The sequence below is a fragment of the Rosa rugosa genome, chromosome 2 (genome assembly GCF_958449725.1).
Source record: "Rosa rugosa chromosome 2, drRosRugo1.1, whole genome shotgun sequence".
Lineage (NCBI taxonomy): Eukaryota > Viridiplantae > Streptophyta > Magnoliopsida > Rosales > Rosaceae > Rosa > Rosa rugosa.
The window spans coordinates 65412037-65436304 of NC_084821.1; the positions used below are offsets into that span (position 1 = coordinate 65412037).

Genomic DNA, 24268 nt, shown 5'->3' on the forward strand with positions numbered 1-24268 from the left:
AGACTAGATGGAAGGGGCCCTTCAAGACCACTTGCTTGCATCTCTCTGTAAGCAACATAATTAATGGATTTAGATTGTAGCCAGCTGAAAATATCTTCAGAAGAGACTAAATCATAACAGAAAAACTTCTTACAAGCTTTGGAGGTCTTTCCAACTTTGAAAGTAGTTGGGTATTCTTCCAGTGAAGTTGTTACTACCTATCTGACTGTTGAAAAAAAAAAAAAATGAATGACATAAGACTGAAGTCTTTCCTGTGGAAAGTACCTAAAGACTAAAGTAAGGTACAGAAAGATCACTTACAGTACTTTTAATTTGGCCAGATTAGTGAGAGCCACAGGCAACTCTCCAGTGAGGTTGTTAGCGCGAAGATAGCTGTAATTATCAGTTGGCAGGACCAAACCAGTGTCAATTATCATTTTGACTTGCTTATAAATTCACAGTGCAAAAAACTTTTGAAAATTATGAAAAAAAAAAACAACAAAAACTAAAAGATAAAAGAAAAGCATACTGACAGAATCTCCATGTTAATCAATTTTCCCAGGTCTGAAGGAATAGGTCCAGAAAATAAGTTGCTTTCCAAGGCCCTAAAAGCATAGTCACTCGAGGTCAGAGCCAAACCAAGCCAATTGGTACCAAATCAATTCTAAATGATAATGAAAGAGATTGATAAAGATAGATTTGGTGCATACAGAGCTCTGAGAGTAGTTATGTTTCCCAAATAGCCAGGGATAGGTCCCGATAAGTTGTTCACACTGAGAACCCTGCTCTGGGTACATTGCATTAGTTAAGTTATTGGCATGAATATTAATTGGCAAACTCAAACATAAGCAAGATTCTCACTTACAGAAATTCCAACTTGGTAGAAGCCCATTCACGAGGAATCGAACCACTAAGATCATTCTGACCCAGATTACTATCAGCCAGAAGAAAGAGTGGTATTAGGTAGAAGCTTAACAGATATTTGGTGATAACGGGAAAAACAAAATAGTTCATACACTTGCTTAAGATAAGGTAGCTTAGCCAGTGATGCTGGAAGAACACCATCTAGATCCTGACCAGTAAGATAACTGCACAATAAGGATCCAAAAGATCATTGGTTATTAATGTTGGGTTTAAAATCCAAGAGTAAAGTCTCAAGACTGTAGTCATGAACAAGGACAGAAAATTGCTACACTTATATGTTCAAAGGTACTGGAACAAGAGCGAGGTAGTTGATGTTGATAGTTGTTAAGAGACCATAGTGAGTGCTAGACTTAGAAGTCTATGCACAATTTCACTGACAAAGTTGAATATTCTTTAGATATCTCTAAAAATCGACTGAATTCACTAAAACAGCATAGTGATTCCAGCATATACCAAGAATTCATCATAGTGTTCGGGGATGCCAAAGACACTAAGGCATGAAAGGTATTTTGGGACATAAGGGGGTTAAGAAACCTAATTGGTATTTCAAGTTGGGTGGCCTTTTTGGTTGAAAATATAGATTCTTTCTTTACCAAGTCATCAGGTGCATCTTTAGAAAAGGAGGTTGAGGACAACTATCAACTTGTCAATACCTAATGCACAAGCAATCGAAGATATATATCAGATGATCATACTCATAACGTCCTTATTCACTTGCCAATGACATATCCACCTAATTATACTTTAGAAAAAAAACAATCTCGCCTTAGCTGTTGTTGAACATCAGTATCACATTGGTTAGACTAGTGCCTAATATAACCTCTCAACCTATGAACTTCAATACTTCACTGAATTGAGCAAACATAACAAAAGTGGGGCTTGTAAAAGGCTCATACATGCTTTCAATGTGGCATACATTGCTGGAGATGGAGCAATTGCAGACTAAAGTATTGTTATACTGATCAGTATGTGGGCTCGAAAACGTAGGAACATTGCTACATGGGTCACTGAAATTCCAGTCCTTCTTATTCAGTTGTTCAGCTATTTCACGAAGGGCTTCCACTACCAAACCCACATCCACAAAACAAACATCAAAATCATTCAAAAAAAGAAGCAAGAAAACTGAAGTGGGTATGATAAAGCTTCCCCTAACAAACAGTATAAAAATCTCATACTCTGCACAGCCCAATTCCTATTCCTATTCCAATTCCATCAACATTAAAACCAGTGGCGGATCCAGGATCCTAGAAGTGTCTAGGCTAATTAGAAGTGCACAATTTTTTTTTTGTTGAGGTTTGGAACCCAGTGGGAGGCTCATCCTCACGCCTTTATAATTTTTAATCAAAACATACAACGGAGGGGACATAAAACCAAACCCCGTAAATTAAAAATTACAAGCATACATTTGTTGTAAAATAACAATAAACTAACTAAATCGTACCCTCCGAGGCCCACTCACTTCAAACTCAGCAATCACAGAATCATTATCAATGCTATCGGCCAATTCTTTTTCGATGTAGAGAACCATCAAATTATCAAGAAACTCATCTTCCATCTTATTTCGAAGTTTGTTTTTTATTAACCATCAAACCATGAAACCAATTAACCAAATAAGCAATAATAGACCCAGAAACGGCAAGTCACAGAGTAAGTAATGAATTAAACCATGAAACCAATTACCCTGTAGTTCAATAATAGACCCAGAAACGGCAAGTCACAAATCAACTAATCAAATCAACTAAACCAATTAACCAAATAACCAACGGCAAGTCACAAATCAACTAAAGATGGGGATAGACTCAATACCCAGTTACCCACTTACCCAGAAATCCAGATTCACAGCAAGTCAGCAACAAGCCAACAACTCGCTCCGTCGCTCGCCAACTCCAGTAAAACCAGTAAACCCAGAACCAGTAAACGCACAAACGCACAAAAGCAGGTCTGCCTACAAAACCAGTAAACCACAAACCCAGAAATTTAGAGTAGATTCATGGGATTTCCCCAAATTGAAATTTAAATCTCCATGAAGATGAAAGATAGAGTAATTGTACCTGTGAAGTAGGGATCCCCAAATCGGATTGTGGGTTCACGGAGATTTCCAGCGGCGGTTTGTGGGAGTATTCAATCCTTCACTTCAACTGACCTAGTGAGTACTTGACTCAAGACCTGCTGCGGCCTGTGGGAGACTGGGAGTATGCGATTTCGGACTTCAAGTCTTCAACAGATACTTTTTTTTTTTTTTTTCTTTGGACTGGTATGGGCAATGGGCTGAAGGGACATATACTTAGGGGTTTTTGGGCCAAAATGTTGTCTGGGCTATAGCCCATAAAGCCTTCCATGTAGTTCCGCGCCTGATTAAAACAGCAAGTTCATAAAAGATTATTCATTTCACATGTATTATGTATAATATTTGAAACTAGGATTCCAAAGTAAGAAGCTTTACCTTCATCAGGTGCAAGAGTCTCAGATTGTGCTTGAGATTTGATGGGTACAATGCAAATAAGCACAACAAGCAAAGCAACATAGCAAAAGAAGATGGGTTTTTGACTGTTGAGAACTTCTGCCATTTTTCTTCACAACACAGTTGGCATTCCAATCTCTGTTTCAGCTGCAAAGCTGTCCATTCTGCACATTAACTATTTAAAATTTTAAATAGTTTCTCTCACATCTCTAACTCTCTAAGTAGCGACCCTTGGATTTTGTGAAAAAGAAATGAACTTTCTTTTACAATGTGGATTTTGCCCATGTGGACCACGTCAATAACATTTATATAGTTGTTACACTAGTTGTTGCACCTGCCCACATTGTTTGACATAACTGAAGAAAGCAATGTGAAGCCTGAAAAGACTATACTAGTATATACCAAATTCTGTGGATTTTTCAGTGGCAGTTCTTTAAACTCGTCCTGGTTTGCCCAATTCCCCGATTTAAAGCTGTGAGCCAGTTGATTACTCAACACTAGTTCACGGAAGAACTGGGACTTGCACCATTTTTGACTAGGTGCTTTTTCTTCTTGTCCTTTCTAGAATAACATCCAAAATAGAGAAACAAAAAAGTTTGGACTTTTCGAAAGAGATAGAGAAAATAGAGTTGACTGTGTACAGGTTGGGCAGCATGGGCGGCACTGGCACGCTCTGTAAATGCTTGTGTGGGGGTCCCACAGGATGATTAAGCTTAATATATACATGATTCATTGCGTTTTTTTTTTTTTATCCAAATGAATAGAAACAATAGACCTCGGAGGGGACATTAAACCTTCACTTTATTATTATTCAAATGATGATTATAGGAGAAATGTTAAAATATGTTTTGTTTGATAAAGGCTGTACGTCTCTATTTCAAGTAGGCTAATTACATGATTAAAGTAACGGAAAGTTTCCTTTTACAGAAAGAACACGTCTTGCAATGTTTTTCTGTTGATGTTTCAATTCGACCAAACTCCCATTGGTGCTAATAAGTACATAAATCAAGATATACGAGTTTACATGAATTAATCTGGCGAAAACATACACATTCGGGTTAAAGATCACTTCTTGATACTTTGAAGATGCAATTTAGATTTTTTTGAAGAATGTTTACAGTGTGGTTTCAGAAAGAAAAAAGAAAAACTGTGCAAGAAACTCTTTCCTTGGTGTCTACGTTACTAAGAACTAAGGATTAAGTTTGTAGAGATCTGAAGACGTAGTAGTACCAGAAGAACCGGTCCATGGTACATCTGATGAACGAAGGTGGCTCTGAGAATCAGTGTAGCTCGTTTGAGATCGAATTGAGCTGTCATTTACAATTTGATCAAACTGTTGTCTCAAGGCTGACATCCTCATTTTATCACCATAAATGCTAGGATCCATGATCAACTCAGGGACGGAGGTCCGCCCTTCTAGCATGCTCACTACTACGGACATGGTAGGCCTAAGCGATGGTGCTGAATTGGTGCATAACAAAGCTACTTTAGCCATTCTGATCGCTTGTTCCTTGTGGAAATCTGATCCGAGCCGCTGATCCACCAGCTCCTTTAAATTCCCTTTTTGTTGTAAAACAAGGGCCTAAAGTAAGCAAGGGGCAGAAATTAGCAATGGAATGCAACTCATAAAAAGATGAGCAAGTGGACAGGACAAGTCCTTGAAGTAATATTGACCATGAAACTGTGATTCCAGTGCATGTACTGAGGGGATTTGAATGAAAATATCTCTTACCCAATCCACAAGGCATACAAAATCATCATTTGGTCGAAACTTCATGTTGTTCTTTCCGGCAACAATTTCCAATGCAACAACGCCAAAACTGTAGACATCTGCTCTGTAGGTCAAACAACCCCAGAGTGCATATTCCGGTGCCATATAACCTCTGCACAACAAAACAAAGGTTGGTTTCTAAGACAGCTGATTCACTCTAGTATGATGCATTTCGTCTTAAGCATAGCCAATGTCAGCAGCATATGAGTGCAACATTACATGCAAATCACATATTTGGTTAACATTTCAGCAATGAACTTGCATATGAAAGAGAGATTACATTAACAGTTTTCTTACATAGTTCCAGCAATTCTTGTGCTAATATGTGTGTTCTCCTCTTCGTCAAGCTTGGCTAAACCAAAGTCCGAAATCTTAGCATTCAGGTCTTGGTCCAGTAATACATTCGTAGCTTTGATGTCTCTATGTACAACCTTCAGTGTTGATTCCTCGTGTAGAAAAGCCAAACCTCTTGCTATGCCTAGGCATACTTTTTGCCTTGTAGGCCAGTCCAGTGTTAGGACGCCTTTCTCTTCCCCTGGACATGCAAGTAACACAGATTCCGAATCAATTTAAGTGCTTGATACATCATTTTAGTGTCTTTTTTTCTAGGTAAGATATGCTTACCAAACAAAGAATGAGCAAGGCTGTTATTTTCCATGTATTCGTATACCAACAGTAATTGATTTCCTTCAATACAGCAACCGTATAACCTAACCACATTTGGATGTTGTAAACCAGATATCATGCCTATTTCATTCACAAACTCGCGGTTTCCTTGCTTTGATTTTGAAGAGAGTTGCTTAACTGCAATTGCAGTTCCATCCAATAATATGCCCTGCATTAAACGGGTTATTCAATTTTCAATCATTATGAAATCAAGGCCTATAAATAAGGATAGTAAATGAAAACTATACTACCTTGTAGACACAACCAAAACCACCTTCCCCAATTTTGTTTACAGGATCAAAGTTATTAGTTGCAGCTTTAATTTGCCTCAAGGTGAAAAAGCCAGTCTGCAGATCTAGTCCTCTCAGAGCTGTCCAAAGAAGCAGGTTAGAATACTAGTAGTGTCTTGAAAATTGATAAAATTTCTTTTGACTTAGTATCTGAGTGTGTGTTTCCTAGTTCACATGTGAATTTGAAAGAATAAGGACAATGTGATACTTGAAATTGGCATGGTAGAATTGCAGCACCTTCTTCCCTTGATGTCTGGCTATCCACCAGACAGCCTTTCCACCAAAGAATGCCAAAAATGAAGAAGAAGAGGCACAAAACCGCAGCTCCTACTGAAACTCCAACCACAATGTACATCTTTCTTTTGCTATCATGAGTTTTAGGAGGCTTGAACTCTACAGAGTATAAAACATAAAAATAAATCATCAAAAAGTACAAGCTTTAGTTCTATGATATAGAGCCACAGCTATGGCAGAACAACTGAGAATGGTTAGAAAGCTGGAAACAGATACGATAAGCTTGTCCTTTGATAATTCTTAAACTATGTTACTTTGATTTACAATTTTCCAGGTCCATTGCAACTTAAATATATACTCGTCATTTGGTTCCTTTTCTGTTCTGATCCAATAAATACAAAACAATTTATTGCAAAGCGTGAAATAAAGTTCTTAAAACAGACACAAAAGCGTGTATGTGCAAATTCAGAAGATTACCAGACTCTATAGAAATGGCTGATATAAGGGGTCCATAGACTCCTCGTCTAGGGGATGCTGTCGTGCCTTTTCCAGACCAATGAAACCGAATCTCTAAAGTTTTGTTTGTAACTTGAACTGCATTTGTTTCCATAATGTATACCTTATCAACCCCTTGTGCTTCCTTTACGATGTCAAAATCCTTCCATACAAGTTTCTCCTGTAACAAATGTCATGAATGAGAAACAATGTGTCGGCATTAAGAGTTCATTAACGGTATGATTCAGTACCTGAATATAGACATCAAATATCCGTCTTCCAACACTGAAAAAAGATCTATTGGCTCGGATTATTATCTCTGCAAAGTGAAGTTTCACAGTATACTTTCCATCTCCTAAGCAGTTTGCATAATATGTGAGAGAAAGAGGAGTGAGGCGTGCATTCGTGTACAACTGAGAGTTTTCCATTCCAAGTGTTGATACATTATTTGCTATGTAGTCTTTAGAGGTGAGGTCAGTATCCCAGAAAAATCCAGAGCTACTGACTCCCCAGTTAGGTCTCGTCGGAACAAATTTTGCTCCACCTCCAAGATCTGTATCATCTTCGAATTTGATGTCTCCAATGGTGGTTGCTCTCCCACCACAGTTTATATGCAATGAGTACTGAACTGTTTGGTAATAGCAAATAAACAAAAATTCAGATACGAGAAAACATTTGAGTAGATAAATGAAACCAAAATATAGTACTAGGCCATTTACTCTGAGGTCACATGCAAACTTAAGTTATCAACTGAATTCTCTTTATAAAATCTTTACAAAGTTATATAAGTGAACAAGTTGGAAAACTAAAGCGTATATCTGTAAATCATTTCTTGGATTCTGAGAGATGTATAGTTACCTTCTGTACATGGAAATTTGTCCAGGCACGCTCCGGATAATCTAGATTATGTGAAAATCAGCTTATGTATTATGTGCATAAAGTGCAAAGAAAACAAATTGCTACATCATCAAAGACCATTTAGTAGAAGCTTACGTGTTGTTTGGTACAGCAGAGCTTTTGAAGACATTCCTGATACATGCCCAATCAGTTGACAAAGAAAAATTAGAGATGAATGACGATAGCACAGCGTGCTTCATATGACAACTACACAGAAAACAGTTCTTACAGGTATTCGCTACATGTAGATGGCTCAGAGATCTTCGAAAAATTATTGTAAGAAACATCTATTTGGCTGCACATACATACGATGAAATTGTAAGCCAGTATAAATCTACCGAAATTTTAGGGCATCAATAAAATTGTTAGTATGCCTAAATGATTAGTTAATGACAGAGAATCGTAGTCATTGATCATTTAAATGCTTCAAAGACCACAAAAGTACATATCTGGTACTCATTCCTGCAATTCAATACAGATGAATAAATCTTGTAAAAGAAATTTACTTTAACTGACAGATTCTAGCTAGTCCAAAATCCCACGTGTTTCTTGATATATGTCTTCATGAGTGTAAAACAGTAAGTTGATACAGAATGATATATTTCTGCAAGTTTCAGTAAAAAATAAAAAAACAAAAATCGAAACCAAATGTGATGTAGGATAGAAAACATACTAGCGGTTATCTCTGTTCTTAATCCATTCTGGAATAGAGCCATTGAGCAAGTTGCTTGTCAAATACCTATTCCGAAAGAAATAACAGTCACATTTTGTTGAAGTAATTATTACTTAACTACAAAAGGTTGGTTACATGGGATAAATTTATGCTTATGTTTATGTGAAGATAGTATATACAGGCAGGGGGCCTCCCATCATGATGTATGCTAGTCATGACATTCATGAAATTCGCAATTTCTTACAAGTACTGCAATCTGTTCTCAGTAAGATCTTCAAGATCAGGAATACTTCCTTCCAATTTGTTGAAGCTAAGATCTCTGTAAAACAAGAACGAGAGGATGTTATAAGAACCCAAAGCTTACTATTTAGACGCTTAACTGACCAGATGAACCTCGTTAATCAAACTGCTATTGAGAAAGTATTAATTGACTGTCCCTTATGTACTTCAGAAAAATTAGTAGAATGAAAGAAAGTAATGAAACAGCAGTATTACAAGATATTCAATGCTGTCATTGCTGATAAATCATGAATTGGTCCAGATAAATCACAGCTCCTCAGCATTCTGCAACATGACTCCATATTAGCATTCTTGGGGATAAGCAAGGATTAGTCTAAAACTATGATGAATAAAAATACATCATCTTTTGGACTTACAATCTTTGCAAGCTTGTCATATTACTTAAGTTTGGAAACATTGAACCCCCTCCATTTAAGTCACTGATCCTTCTGCATAAATGACATCAGAAATGATTGATAAGCCAAAAAAAAAAAATCCCGTGATATAAAGCTATAATGTAAATTGTTAACTGTAGATTACAGTTTTTAGTGTCAATGCAACTGAGAGTTGGATGCGGAACTCACAGTTCTGTTAAATTACTCAAGACAGAAATGCTAGATGGAATGGGGCCTTGTAAACCACTAGCTTGGATCTCTCTGTCAAAGACATAATTCAATAAACAGAGGTTAGACCAGAATTATTATTTTTTATTAATTCAGTTTTGGATATGTAAGAGCAAAGTGCACTAACAATTGCGTAAGTTGATTCCAACTCTGGAAATAATCCGGAATTCTTCCAGTGAAGTTGTTACTGCTAATTCTCCTGCATAAAGGAAAAAAAAAATCATAACATGAAGCTGACCTCTTAACAGGAAAGTTGGGAGTAATTATTAGTACAGGATGTGAAGGGCCACTTACAGTTCTGCTAATTTGCTCAGACTAGTGAGATTCACTGGCAACACTCCTGTGAGATTGTTTGTACTAATAATGCTGTAGACACCAGAGCCAACTTATCAGTTGGTACTTTCTTATTCAACTACTTAATACTTATAACCAAAAAAAAATAAGTAAAACAAACTGGGGCTGAAAAGAAGGAGCTTACAGATTCTGCAAGTTAACCAACTTCCCAAGCTCAGGAGGAACAGTTCCAGAAAACATGTTAGTCTCAAGGTTCCTGAAAGCATATTCTCCTTTTCATCAAAGCAGGCTAAATCAAACGAAAATTAAACTTGATTTGACAAACAAAATGAAGAATTAGATGGACATAGAGGCAGAGCATACAAGTATTTTAGAGTGGTGATGTTTCCCAAGAAGGCAGGGATTGGTCCAGTTAAGTTGTTTACATTAAAGGACCTGCAGTTTACTCATAGTCTTAGTTCAATCATTATAAGCCATTATTGGGCAACAAAGAATATGGAGTTAAGAATTGAATTTACATATATTCCAACTTTGTAGAAGCCCATTCACTCGGTATATTACCACTAAGAAAGTTCCTCGTGAAATCGCTGTAAACAAGGGCAAACATATTAGTTATTATAACACTAGCATTTGAGAAAAACTAAAAATTTTCAGAGGAATCATGGTACATTACAAAATCCTTACATTTGTGTAAGGTAGGGTAACTTTGCAATAGATGGTGGAAGAACACCAGCAAGATCTTGCCCTCTAAGAAAACTGTATATGAAAAATGTCAGAGCTGATCATAAAATTCAAACTTTGCAGGAAAAAGGAGTCATGATGTAAGCATTTCATTCCCATAAACAAAGGGAGTTCTCCTAAATTGGAAAGGAAAGGAACAAAAAAATATATATATACATACACACACCTAGACATCTGCTCACACACTTGCTGTGCATGAAAAACCAACTCAAAGATTGCAATACAAACCCAGTATCAATAAGCTTCATATTGACTTACATGTTAATGACATGACACGAGCCATCAGGGAAGGAGCAGTTGCAAGTGAGGGTGTTGTTGAATAGAGGCCTGTCAGCAGGCTTTGGGGTAGCCCAGCTTGTGTGGGTTGTGTCATTCAGGCACGGGTCTACTGTGAAATCCCAGTCTTTTTTTCCTATTTGTGTAGCAATTTCTTCTAGGGCTTCAACTGCATACACAAATCAAAACCGTTCAAGTTTCTATACTTTCTGTATTTCTCAAGCAAGAATTGAGATTTTCATTGAGAATACAATGTAAAATGGCTGAGATTTTCTGTACTTAGCATCTAGTCGTTGTAGTATAGTGGTAAGTATTCCCGCCTGTCACGCGGGTGACCCGGGTTCGATCCCCGGCAACGGCGTTTTTTTTTTTTTTTTTTTTTTTACTTTTTAACAAAAAACTAATGCCTCCCCAGATACCTTTATCTCTTTGCCTTTTCACAATCTACCCGGCCAGTTCTCAATCAAATAGACACTAAAGGATTCATAATTTTGTTCCTTCCTTTCAGAAAGGAGACCAGAAGGCTAGGGGAAGAGGGATTCAAGCTCTTCGAAAAACCGACAATCTATACATTTTTAGGTGTGAACTCACTTTGGTGTCGTAGACGAGCACCAAAATTGAGCTCACATGCACGTACATAATTGATGTGAATAGGAAGTACTCCGACGAAGAAGAAGACACTGATGAAGAATAAGGATGGTGTACCTTCAGAAGCAGGAAGACGAGTTGTAAGCGCCTCAACTTTGAGTAATCCAGTATTGCAGAGAACCAGTATCACCACCACGATGAGGTTCATGATGGTTTTCCGACGACTATTAGGAAGAAGTAGCCCAGCTCCGATTGCCATCTTCATTTTCTTCTTGCATCCAATACTAATCTGCTTCCGGATATTTGTTCCTCCTTGATGAGCTAGCTCGTCGGTCGTAAAGTAAATATATATCTCTGTATAATTTTTAGCTGGCGGCTCGCCTACTATATATTACTGATAAATGATTAATAAGTGAAGGGACCCCTGAAGACAAAGACCTGTGGATGAAGGAGACCATTCCATATCGAAATAAAGATAATATGTGGGATTTATTCATGCATGTGCTTTTTGGACGTTAAATTATAGTTTAGGCGCAGACGTGGACCGATCGCTCTGGTTTTACATTACTGTTGAGATTGATTGTCTGCGTTTTTGGTTGATCTAGCTATAAAATGCAATCGAAAAGAGAAGAAGATGACTACTGGACTATTACGGGAAAATTCTACAATGTGTTAACGTATGACATGCATACAATTACCTTAAAAGTGGTAAAGTAAATATCTCTGCATAATTTATCGAAATAAAATTATGGTTGAATTGACGAACCATATTTTTTATGGTTGAATTGATCGATAGATCATGTGGACAGCAACCAAAAACATAATCATGTATCATTTTTCCAATATTCATGAACCCACACGTGCACGATGAACATGGAGAAAGTTTTTATTTTAGATCACGATCATTATTCGATGCGTCCCTTACTCAGTCTGTATGGGATATATACGTCAAATTGAACATTAATTTGCACGATGTTCAAAAATTTTGATGCTTTAATCACAGGTAAGTTCGCAACTCCATATCTACCATTTTCTCAAAATCATCTTCGATCAGTTCATGAACTGATCGAAGATGATCATTGACACAAATTTTTTTCAACTTTATTCTAAAATTACAAAATTAACTTTACCGTTTTGAGTGAAATGTCTATCATGACTTACTTATCATACCCTTCAAATGGACTTTGTGAAACATAAATCGTCTCAAAAAACAGTCACACAACATATTTTGCAATTAGGTTGAAATGTTGTTCTTTGTCTCTTTGGAAGTGATTTAAATTCGTAACATTTGATGTTTTGTGAAAATGTGGCTTATTATTGGTGAAGATTTTACAGTGCACCTAATGCATGTATTGATTTTCCATGTTACATGACTTCATCTTAGTCATTGGTATCATCCTAAACCTCTAATTTTTTTAACTTGTTACCTAGGCTTTAATTAGTAATTTATAATATTCAAAACAAAACTATTTATTTGATTAATGTCAAGGTGGAAAAGAAATTTTTTAAAACTACAAAACTAATTACAGTTCATGCATGCCTCATTTCCATGAAAACTTAACCCCATAATTTTCATAAAAAATAAAAAAAAAAATTTAAAAATTTTAACAATGATTTCTCACCAAAATCTATGAACTATAATTCTATAACCCACGATTTTTGGCTAAAATTGCATTTTCTTTTTTTTTTTTGAAACGGATTGCATTTTCTTATTATGTCACCTAAAATTTTCCCACTCTGAAATTATATTCTAAGCATTTAAATCTACTAGGCCAGTTCTCAATCAAAGAGACTATTGGAGGCATTTTATTTTTCTTTCTGAGAGGTAAGCGGGGTGGATTGGTACTCTTAATCGCGTGTAAGTGGGTGGATTAGTACTCTTAATTGCATTTAATCTTTTGATTTAAACCCATACACCTAATACTGGTTTAATTGAAAAAATGTCCTTGCAATAATAGTAGTCAACGAGCCATGCAAACTTATTGTCATTTAACATGTTATCAGAATGGTTTATATTCCAATTACATTCTGATCCAAATTCATGGACTCATGGTGGTGGTGAAACTAGTTCTCTGAAATATTGGATCATGCTTTATTGGAATTTCCATCTCCTTTTCTCTTTTAAATGAGAGGAAGGAGCTAGGCTTTCACACTTTGTTATTGTAGAAGTATTAGAATCACATCAGCTATCAGGTAATGTGGAATGCAGGTAATACTCAAAAATGTGGTTCACCTAACATTACTCTTACAATAAGGGAGACAAATTGGAAGTCTAGAATAAAAGGTCTTGGACTCGAAATATCTAATCAATCCATGGAAAAGTTGGACTTTTCGGAAGAAATAAAAAAATTGGAGTTGACTGCTTGCAGGGGTGGAGGGGCAGGGTCGGCCTTGGCGCCCTCTGTAAAAGATCGAGTCTTTTTTTTGGGTCAAGTATGGAGACGGACAACATTGCCCGCGGCAACGCGTGGGGAGTCCCATACGATATGCTACGTTGGACAGACCTGGAATTCACTATCATAGAAATGTTCTAATACGAAACACGATACGTAACATGGTGTATTTGATAATCTTCAACTTAACTTGAATAAACTTTATAGAGATCTGAAGACTCAGTAGTAATAGTAGAACCGGTCCATGGTGCATCTGATGAACGAATGAGGCCATGACTTCCACTTGGGGAGCTCCATTGTGCAGTGCTGTGATCAAACTGCTCTTCGAAGGCTTTTAACCTCGTCATTTCATCACCGTGGATACTTGGATCCAGAACCACTTCATCCACGGCGGTCCGCCCTTCAAGCATACTCACTACTTCAGACATGATAGGCCTAAGTCCAGCTGTTGGATTGGCGCACAGTAGACCTACTTTGATCATTCTAATCGCCTCTTTCGTACTGAAATCGGACCCCAACCTCGGATCCACCAGCTCCAGTAAGTTCCCTTTTTGTTGCAAAACAAGGGCCTAAAAATAAGCAGAGAGAGAGTGGATGATCACAAAATAGTTACATATATATGTAGTAGAAGAATTTTTGAATGAACATTATTTATCTTACCCAATCCATAAGACACTGAATGTTCTCATTGGGTCGACATTTCATGTTGTTCTTTCCTGCTACAATTTCTAATGCAACAATTCCAAAACTGTAGACATCTGCTTTAAAGGTCAAACAACCCCATAGAGCATATTCCGGTGCCATATATCCTCTGCACAACAATTAAATGTTGTTTTCACCGACTGATTAGTCACTCTAATACAAAGAAGTTTCACATAAAGATAGAAATGACAAGTATCAACATTATGCAAGCAAGACATTACATGTAAATCACATATTTTGTTGGCATTTCAGCAACAATATATGCTGTCAATATTGAGTTACAAACTTAATTACTATAACTGATCGACAACTTCAATATTGTAATCAGAAAAAGATTAGTTTCTTGTTTATGTCATAATTACGATTTTGGAGACAGAAAGCTGGGTGGAAAAATGCGTAGACAAAATTTGCCTCAGAAATGAAGTTGATGCAATATATATGACAGAAGCTTACATAGTTCCAGCAACCTTGGTGCTAATATGAGTTTGCTCCTCTTCGTCAAGCTTGGCCAAACCAAAGTCCGAGATCTTAGCATTGAGGTCTTGGTCCAGTAACACATTCGTAGTTTTGATGTCTCTATGTACAACCTTCACTGCCGATTCCTCGTGCAAATAAGCCAGACCTTTTGCTATGCCTAGGCATATTTTCTGCCTTGTAGGCCAGTCCAAGTTTAAACGATCATCCTCTGGACCTGCAATTAACATACAAACCTAATAATTGGGTCACTTTAGAACCTCTGAATGCATGATTTCAGGATTTGTTCCTTGACATGATGAGCTTACCGTACAAGGCGCGAGCAAGGCTATTGTTCTCCAGGTACTCATACACCAACAATAACTGGTTTGCTTCAATACAACATCCATACATTTTAACCAGATTTGGATGCTGCAAACAAGAGATCATGCCTATTTCGTTCACAAATTCACGATTTCCCTGCTTTGATTTTGAAGATAGTTGCTTAACTGCAATTATAGTACCATCCAAAAGTGTACCCTGCATTAAGCATAGTAAATTAGTTTTCAATTTAAAAAAAAAAAACTAGACCATAGAAAGTAATTTGAAGACATGAAAAAGGCAAAAAGTAGAAGGAAAACGATAACAGGATACAGTTGTATTATACCTTGTATACGGGACCAAAACCACCTTCTCCAATTTTGTTTAAAGGATCAAAGTTATTAGTAGCAGCTTTAATTTGCCTCAAGGTGAAAAAGCCAGTCCGCAGATCCAGTCCTCTCAGAACTGTCCAAAGAACCAGGTTAGGATATGAGTAATGTCTTCAAAATTCTGATACAAATTCTTTTGACATAGTATGAGTGTGTATTTCCTAGTTCACATGGAATTTGAAAGAATAAAGCCAATATGAGCATAGTAGATTTGCAGCACCTTCTTCTCTTGATTTCTGACTATCCACCGGACAGCCTTTCCACCAAAGAATGCCAAAAATTAAGAAGAACAGGCACAAAACCGAAGCTCCAACTGAAACTCCAACCACAATAGCCATATTTGTTTTGGAATGCTTGAACTCTACAGAGTAAAACAAAAAACAGAGAAAATCATCAAAACATTTCAATGATATACTGCCGTAGATAGGGCATAACAACCGAGAGTGGTCTATCCATTAATAAACGACCAAGAATGGTAATCTGCTTGAATGTTTCATACATCAAATATAGGCATATAGCTATAAAATAGGAAACAGATGCAATAATCGGAACTAAAAATAAGATGCACATAAGCTTGTTCTGTGATAATCTGGGTACTTCTTAAAGTGTACTAGCTATCTTGATCTACATATTCCAATTTATTGCAATGAAAACATAAGCTTGTCCGTTGGTTCCTTTAATTTTCTGTTCTGAACATGTAGAAAACAAATGGATTGTAAATCCTATCATAAAGTTCTTAAAACAGACTTAAAAGTGTGTATGCGCAAATTCAGAATATTACCAGGCTCTATAGAAATGGCTGATATAAGGGGACCATAGATTCCTCGTCTAGGGGATGCTGTTGTGCCTTTTCCAGACCAATGAAACCGAATCTCTAGAGTTTTGTTTGTAACTTGAACTGCATTTGTTTCTATAATGTATACCTTGTCAACCCCTGGTGCTTCCTTTACGATGTCAAAATCCTTCCATACAAGTTTCTCCTGTAACAAATGTCATCAATGAGAAACATTGTGCCGGCATTAAGAGTTCATTAACGGTATGATTCAGTACCTGAATATAGACATCAAAAATCCGTCTTCCAACACTCTGAAAGGATCTGTTGCCTCGGATTATTATCTCCGCAAAGTGAAGTTTGACAGTATAATTTCCATCTCCTAAGCAGTTTGCATAATATGTGAGAGAAAGAGGAGTGAGGCGTGCATTTGTGTACAACTGAGAGTTTTCCATTCCAAGTGTCGATACATTATTTGCTATGTAGTCTTTAGAGGTGACATTAGTATCCCAGAAAACTCCAGTGCTACTGGTTCCCCAGTTAGCTCTCACTGGAACAAATTTTGCTCCACCTCCAAGATCCGTATCATCTTCAAATTTGACTCCTCCAATGGTGGTCGCTCCTCCACCACAATTTATATGCAATGAGTACTGAACTGTTCAGTAACAACAGATAAATAAAAAATCAGATAAGAGAAAATACTTGAGTAGATAAATGTTATCAATATAGTATCAGATACCATTTACTATGAGGTCATATGGAAACTTCAGTTAACAACTGAGTTCTTTGTACAAAATCTTTACAAAGTTACATAATTTAAAAGCTAACCATCGCTTGATTCCAATCTATCCAATCAGATTCTGATTCTAAGATATGTATTGTTACCTTTTGTACATGGATATTTCTGCAGGCACGCTCCAGATAATCTAGATTAGTGAAGTATAATAATCAGCTTATGTAAGAAGTGCATAAAGTGAAAAGAAAAGAAAAAAAAATGGCTTCATCTTCGAACACTGGTAAGTATGAAGCTTACGAGTTGATGTTTGGTGCAGAAAAGCTTTTGAAAACGTTCCTGACACATGTCCAATCAGTTGAAAAACAAAAATTAGAGGTGAATGAAACCATAGAGTGTTTTGTATGCCAACTACACAGAAAACAGTTCATACAGGTATTCGCTACATGTAGATGGCTCAGAGTCCTTGGAAAAATTATTGTAAGAAACGTCTATCTGGCTGCACACAAATATGATCAAATTGTAAGCGAGTATAAATCCACAGTAAAGTACACGTTAGAATATTGATAAAAGTTCATTTAAATGCTTAAAGGATTAGTTAATGACAGAATCCTAGTCATTGATGATTTTAAATGCTTCAAACAGTAGATTTGAAAAAGAAAAACTGAAATATTCTATTAACAATTGGTAATACTAATAGGATTGTCTGCTAGACACCTTAAACTCTTAAAGAAACAATTAAAATAAAAAACTAAAAACGAAAGCAAATTTGATGTAGGATAGAAGACATACTAGCGGTTATCTTTGCTCTTAACCCAATTTGGAATAGAGCCATTGAGTAAGTTGCTTGTCAGATACCTATTCCAAACGAAATCACAGTCACATTCTGTTTAAGTAATTATTACCTAACTACAAAAGGCGGGTTACATGGGAAAAATATATGCTTATGTATATATGAAGATAGTATATGAAGGGGAGGCCCCCTGCATCATGATGTATGCTAGTCATGACATATATGAAATTCACATTTCTTACAAGTACTGCAAATTGTCCGGATCCAGAGCCATAGCTTCAAGATCAGGAAAACTTCCTTCCAATTTGTTGAAGCTGAGATCTCTGTAAGATAATAACTAGAGGATGTTATAAGAATCGGAAGCTTACTATTTGGAAGCTTAACTAAGAAAATGAACCTCGTTGATCAAACTGCTATCGAGAAAGTATTTATTGAATGCACCTGATGTACTTGAATGAGTAGTAGAATAAAAAAGATTAAAGAATAGAAGTAAATTACAATTTATTCACTCCTGCCATTGCTTTTAAATCAGGAATAGGTCCTGATAAATTACAGCTCCTCAGCATTCTGCAATATAAATCAATATGAGCATAGTTGGGGATAAACACGGATTAGTCTAAACTATAGATGAAAAAAATGCAACATATGTTTTAGACTTACAATCTTTTCATGCTTTTCATATTAGTCAAGTTCGGAAATACTGAACCCCCTCCGTTTAAGTCGCTGATCCTTCTGCATCAATTGCAACATAGATATTTGTTAAGCAAAAATAATCCCTTTGATATGAAGCTATAGTAAATTGTCAAATGTAGAATATGTTTTCAGTGTTATATTGTTAATGCAATGAAGAGCTGGATGCGGAACTCACAGTTCTGTTAGATTACTCAAGACAGAAATGCTAGACGGAATGGGGCCTTCTAGACCACTAGCTTGGATCTCTCTGTCAAATTCAGAATTTAATATGGATAGAGATTACACCAATTCTATAATTTATGAATTATATCAAAATAGCTAAAGCACTTACAATTTTATAAGTTGACTCCAACTTCGGAAAAAGTCTGGAATTCTTCCAGTGAAGTTGTTACTGCTTATCCTCCTGTATAAAGAGAAAATTCATAACATGACAGCTGAACATTATTTAACAGGAATATTGTGAGTCATTATGTGAGTGTCACTTACAATTCTGTTAGTTTGTTCAGATTAGTGAGATTCACTGGTAACACTCCTGTGAGATTGTTTGCACTAATAATGCTGTAGATCGATACCAGTACCAACTCATCAGCTACTTACTTTTTTGAGCTATTCATCATTTTCTTTTAAATCAATAATAAGAGAAAACAAACTAGGTTTGGAAGAAAAGGAGCTTACAGATTTTGCAAGTTAACCAAATTCCCAAGTTCAGGAGGAACAGTTCCAGTAAACATGTTAGTCTCTAGGTTCCTGAAAGCATAATGTTCTTTTCATCAAAGCAGGCTAAATCAAATGAAATTTCAACTTGATTTGACAAACACAATGAAGAATTAGATGGAGACAGAGACAGGGCATACAAGTATTTTAGAGTGGTGATGTTTCCCAAGAAGGCAGGGATTGGTCCAGATAAGTTGTTCACATTAAAGGACCTGCAGTTTACTCATAGTCTTAGTTCAATCATTATAAGCCATTATTGGACAACCAAGAATATGGAGTTAAGAATTAAATTTACATAAATTCCAACTTTGTAGAAGCCCATTCACTCGGTATATTGCCACTAAGAAAGTTCCTCGTGAAATCGCTGTAAATAAGGGCAAACATATTAGTTATTATATCACCACCATTTGAGAAAAACTAAAAATTTGCAGAGTTATCATGGTACATTACAAAATCCTTACATTTGTGTAAGGTAGGGTAACTTTGCAATAGATGGTGGAACAACACCAGCAAGATCTTGCCCTCTAAGAATACTGTATATGGAAAATGTCAGAGCTGATCATAAAATTCAAACTTTGCAGGAAAAAGGAGTCATGATGCCTTACATATTATATACCCATAAACAAAGGGATTCTCCCAAACTGGAAAGGAAAGAAAAAAAAATATACCCACCTCGACATTTTCTCATACACATGCTGTGCATGAAAAAACCAACTCAGAGAGTGCAACACAAACCCAGCAAAATATTATAGAGGAATGAAAAACATACAAATCAGATAGGCTTCAAATGCACCTACATGTTGATGACATGGCATGAGCCATCGGGGAAGGAGCAGTTGCAAGTGAGAGTGTTGTTGAATAGAGTGTTATCAGATTTGGGGGTAGTCCAGCTTGTGTGGGTTGTGTCATTCAGGCACGGGTCTACGCTGAAGTTCCAATCTTTTTTTCCTAGTTGTGTAGCTATTTCTCGTAGGGCTTCCACTGCAAACACAAATCAAACCCTTCAAGTTCACATTTTTCTGTATTGAATTTAAAAGTTTTCATTTTCGAGATGATTGTCAATTTTGGTGGGCAAGTGCTTTCAAAATTCAACTCTTGTATTCCCGCATACCCTAGCCTGGCGACTCTATATGCCGCCAGTCCACCGCCTATACATTTTTTTTATTTTTTAAAGGTGATCAAAAGGAGAGAGGATATCTATAAACCTTCAATTTCTCTGCATTTTTACAACCCACCAAAATTAGACGACTAGTTGTTGGTGAACAGTGGCATTAACGTGAAGACTACATATATGATTAAAAAATGGAGATAAAAATTATTGTTCCTACTTAAAAAAACAAAATAAAATAAAAGAACCTACCCGACCAGTTCTAAAGAGATTTGTGTATTGGCATTTCATTTTTTTTTTTTTTTCCTTTTAGAAAGAAGATCAAAAGGAAGAAAGGAGATTCAAACTCTTCAAAAGACTCTTTCGAATCTATGCATATAGGTGCGGAAGCTGGCTTTGGTGGTGGTAGCCATAACTAAGCGAGCTCGCATACACCGTCTTTAAAGAAAGCGAGCTCGCATACACTTGATGTGTAGAGATAATTACACAGGAATTACTCAGACGAAGAAAAAGGATGTGTACCTTCAGTAGATGGAAGACGAGTTGAAAGAGCTTCAACTTTGACTGATCCAAAACTGCAGAGAACTAGTATCACCACCAAGTTGAGGTTCATGAGGGTTTTCCGATCACTATGATTAGGAAGAACTCCAACTCTAGCTGCCATCTTCGTTTTCTTCTTTCGTCGACTTAATCCGATAAACCTACCTGCGCTCAGATATATACTAATATGCGTTGATGAACTAAGGCTTTTTGCTAGCTAGCTAGCTCCTCGGTTTTTAAAGTGAATATCTCTGTACGTATCATCTACAGCTAGTAGATATATAGTATTGCTGAGGGACCCCTATAGGGGACCGGGACTTATGGATCAAGGTGTGACTTTTCTATATGGGAATAATTAGAAATATGTATCATTAATCATGCATTTGCTTCCAGTACGTCAACCTAGAGTTAGAAACTTGGACTGATTTGGTTTCCATTGCTATTCAGGTGTGCTGGTCGATCCATGGATTAGGAAACAATTAAGAGAGAAGACTGCATGACCGCTTTGAATCTTGGTACATACGTACGTAGACTTTGCATAGTCATTACTAACACACTTCTTATTTTAAGTAGACCTGACAAAACAGCATATTGTTTCTTATGAAGTTGGTTTCATATTTTTATTATAGAACGTGATAACAAACTGTTATGCTACCATATAAAGAATACTAAAACCAAAACCGATTCATTAAGTCTTATGTTAATCGTGAAGACCTGTTATGAATATAACTAAATCTTATAAATTTAGAGTAACATAAGAAGCACACATAAATCTTATATAGTTAGAAAACCTTTTCATTTTTTAAAAGTATGCATATAATTTATAAGCGTGAAAAGTGAGAAATTAAAGTTACGATTAAAATTGAGGTGTGCGCGCGGTGTGCCGGTCGATACTCCATCAACTAGAAAACAATTAAGAGCGAAGACCACTACTTGGAAGTTGGAACGTACGTACGTAAATTTTGCAGTCATTACTAATAAACTTCTTATTTTAAAATGAGGAAAGTAAATAAAAAGCAAGTGATGATTTATTAATCAGTAGGGGGTTATTGAAGTCAAAAACGACAAGTCAAAAACGACTTGAGGCATGTGGTGTAGGCGGTTTTTTTTAATAGAAAATTATATGCAATTTGTTATTTTTTTTATATGTTTTTTTGTGTTGTATTGATATGGGTCTACCTCGATCAGTAGACCATGTAGACAGCATCCAAATGTATCATTTTCTAATATTAATAACGTAACGGTTTTTAATCAACCAATCAATTCTCATTCAATTTAAGTCAGAATAACACGGATACATTCATTTGCTTGCTAACTCTATATGCAAGTCTAGGAGGTGGCATGCTAGCACTACTCATTAGATAACCAGAATGACTTGCATACCTTCTTTTACCAACTCTATGGGCAAGTCTAGAACGTTATATACTATCACCACTCATTAGACAACTAATGCTCATTTATTAAAAGCGAGTCATGAACTATGAAAAGAAAACATAGTAAATAGGCTAATTAAGTCCACAAAGATGAAAAAACTTAAATTTTCTTCTTGCCCGTTAAGCTAGAGCTAGGAGGGTTTGTAAGATATGTCATCTCAATCATCCTGGATTCCAAATAAAAATCCAATTAAGAAGACCCGAGCCTATAAGCATAATTCAAACTTGGGCCCATATCAGAAGAACTTCTTTGGAGACATAAGACGTAATTGATTTGGGCACCTAAGCATAACTGGTCACCCCTCGTTCCTCTTTGATAATTGCAGATTGAGCCCAGAGCCCCGGCGCAGCAACATACCGGTGCACTTAGACCCAACCACCGCATCTTGGAGTTCAGAGCATAGCGTCGTCGCCATCGCAATCACGAAACCCGTCGTTGCCGTTCTTTGGGCATAGAAAACTTACGTACCCAGCCCTGATCATACCACCTTCATCCTACTTGCATCCAGTTCGATCTAATTCTTGCTGGAAATTCCAGCCCCTTAACGGCCTTAAACCTTCCTCTGATATAACTGTTGTCAAGATAACTCCCTTGGCCGTCGTCCGACCTTCGTCAAACCAATCCACCCCAAGTCGAGGCTTTGCGAGCAAATCCGCCCACAGTCTAGCACTGCTCGCTCTAGTACCCACTTCCGGCCCTCGTACCGAATCCGCCTCAAAAACCCGAAATAGGGTCCAGTCGGCATCCCACAAACCAAAACCACCAGGAGCCACCACTACTGGATCAAAGGCTATAGCCATAGCAGGTCCGCAGATCAACATGACCAGGAAAAGAAGTCGAAACCAGATTTCGATAGGTTCAGAAGCATGTTGACGAAGAGGAACTCCGCCTCCATCCTTCCCAAGCTGACCGAACAAACTCTTTTCGATCTCATCATTTTCCAATATAATTGTTGTCTTGTTAGTAGTGGAACAATAGCTTGTTAGCCCTTTTACTCCTTAAAGCGTGTTTCCAACAATGCTGTTTCTGAAAAGATGTAGTGGTTAATGAAGTTAGACAATAACTTGGTTACAACTTTGTTCTATTCTTTGTTGTCTTCCTTTACTTCAAACAACAGAATATGTAACTTTGCAGTTGTGTTTCTTAAAGTTGGACAACTGAACTTAGTTGAGTGATATTGTAGTTAGGTTTTACACAACAGTTTTTTCATTTCAATTTTATTACGTCCAGTCATTAAACAATAGTTTTTTTTTTTTTTCTCAAAATTGAATTGTATGAGATAGCCTCATAGGACATGCATTCTGGACATTGCATCTAATTAACAAGAAAAATGTAACGTCCCGAACCTGAATTCATCGGTTTACTAGTCATTTGGACGGTAAACGATCTTTACTTTCACTTTTATTGTCATTTCAGTACTTTTAGTGGCCCTAAAAGTTGACTTTTTGTTCGGGTCAAAATTTGAGAAAATGTTCTTTATGAAAGTCGTAGAGGACGTTAAACCGAGCGCGTGCATATGTCGTACGTAAAAATCGGAGTTCGTATGCGAAAGTTATAAGCAAAAATGTAAAAGTTACTGTGGTAAGTTGCCATTTTTGGAAACCTACCCAGTTTTCTCTCTCTTCTTCCCCGATCCTTTTCTTCTCTTCGGTCCGATTCTTCCTCCTCCGATTTCTTCCTTCTCCGGCCGACCCACGACGGAATCCGGGCACCGGCAAGCTCGCCTCTTCCTCCTTGTTACATCTGTGGTGGTGTTTTGCAGTGATTCGGTCGGAGGAGCTCGATTTTGAGCCGTGAAATTCACTGTAGCCGATCGGAACTTTCTTCGATTTTCGGCGATTCCGGCAGTCTCCGGCCACCAAACCGGCGTCGAAGGTTCGGTTTTTGCCAAGGATCATTTTGCCCCCTAGCCTTGAGCCACGATTTGCAATGTGGAGGTCGAATCGACGATTTCAAATCCTAGGGTTCTTGGGTTTTCTGGAAAAACTTCACCGGCCAATTTCGATCACTTACAGGTAAAATTGGAACTTGT

At 37.0% G+C, this 24268-nt stretch overlaps 2 protein-coding genes, 1 long non-coding RNA gene and 1 other non-coding gene across 4 annotated transcripts in view; 1 reads left to right on the forward strand and 3 right to left on the reverse strand.

Annotated features, from left to right (window-relative positions):
* Positions 1-3592, reverse strand: part of LOC133731300 (probable LRR receptor-like serine/threonine-protein kinase At1g07650) — an 11770-nt gene extending 8178 nt beyond the window's left edge. The window contains exons 1-9 of the mRNA XM_062158705.1: positions 3347-3592; positions 1800-1965; positions 996-1067; positions 845-913; positions 690-761; positions 513-584; positions 301-372; positions 134-205; positions 5-45 (exon numbers count right to left, since the gene is read on the reverse strand). Of these exons, the coding sequence (XP_062014689.1) occupies positions 5-45; positions 134-205; positions 301-372; positions 513-584; positions 690-761; positions 845-913; positions 996-1067; positions 1800-1965; positions 3347-3470 (760 nt within the window). The 5' untranslated portion in view covers positions 3471-3592. The remainder of the gene's footprint in view (positions 1-4; positions 46-133; positions 206-300; positions 373-512; positions 585-689; positions 762-844; positions 914-995; positions 1068-1799; positions 1966-3346) is intronic.
* On the reverse strand, positions 2284-3247 carry LOC133729379 (uncharacterized). Its single transcript, XR_009856348.1, has 2 exons — positions 2955-3247; positions 2284-2848 (listed from the first exon to the last, which is right to left on the reverse strand). It is a non-coding gene; the product is annotated as an uncharacterized LOC133729379 (long non-coding RNA).
* A 667-nt stretch (positions 3593-4259) lies between the features above and the next one.
* On the reverse strand, positions 4260-21039 carry LOC133731301 (uncharacterized). Its single transcript, XM_062158706.1, has 48 exons — positions 20785-21039; positions 19952-20135; positions 19616-19687; positions 19450-19518; positions 19295-19366; positions 19116-19187; positions 18927-18998; positions 18772-18843; positions 18616-18687; positions 18408-18479; positions 18246-18314; positions 17990-18070; positions 17747-17812; positions 17388-17453; positions 17255-17293; positions 17107-17147; positions 16500-16876; positions 16231-16429; positions 15670-15810; positions 15407-15525; positions 15069-15279; positions 14740-14977; positions 14245-14395; positions 13775-14153; positions 11309-11572; positions 10586-10772; positions 10271-10342; positions 10105-10173; positions 9950-10021; positions 9771-9842; positions 9587-9658; positions 9420-9491; positions 9254-9325; positions 9047-9118; positions 8886-8954; positions 8635-8709; positions 8391-8456; positions 7947-8012; positions 7814-7849; positions 7679-7719; positions 7072-7448; positions 6803-7001; positions 6329-6484; positions 6053-6171; positions 5760-5970; positions 5433-5670; positions 5097-5247; positions 4260-4946 (listed from the first exon to the last, which is right to left on the reverse strand). Exons 1-48 carry the CDS (start codon positions 20924-20926, stop codon positions 4554-4556), a joined length of 6297 nt encoding a protein of 2098 aa, XP_062014690.1. The 5' UTR covers positions 20927-21039; the 3' UTR covers positions 4260-4553.
* Positions 10893-10964, forward strand: TRNAD-GUC (transfer RNA aspartic acid (anticodon GUC)). Its single transcript has one exon. It is a non-coding gene; the product is annotated as a tRNA-Asp (tRNA).
* Positions 21040-24268: the final 3229 nt, after the last annotated feature.

Excerpts from the sequence above, each read along its gene's own strand:
- LOC133731301 (XM_062158706.1), bottom strand. The coding sequence starts at position 20,926 with ATGGCAGCTAGAGTTGGAGTTCTTCCTAATCATAGTGATCGGAAAACC. Across the intron at positions 18,999-19,115 it reads TTGGTTAACTTGCAAAATCT|CATTATTAGTGCAAACAATC; the intron begins GTAAGCTCCTTT and ends ATCGATCTACAG. Across the intron at positions 17,294-17,387 it reads TCTACATGTAGCGAATACCT|GAACGTTTTCAAAAGCTTTT; the intron begins GTATGAACTGTT and ends GACATGTGTCAG.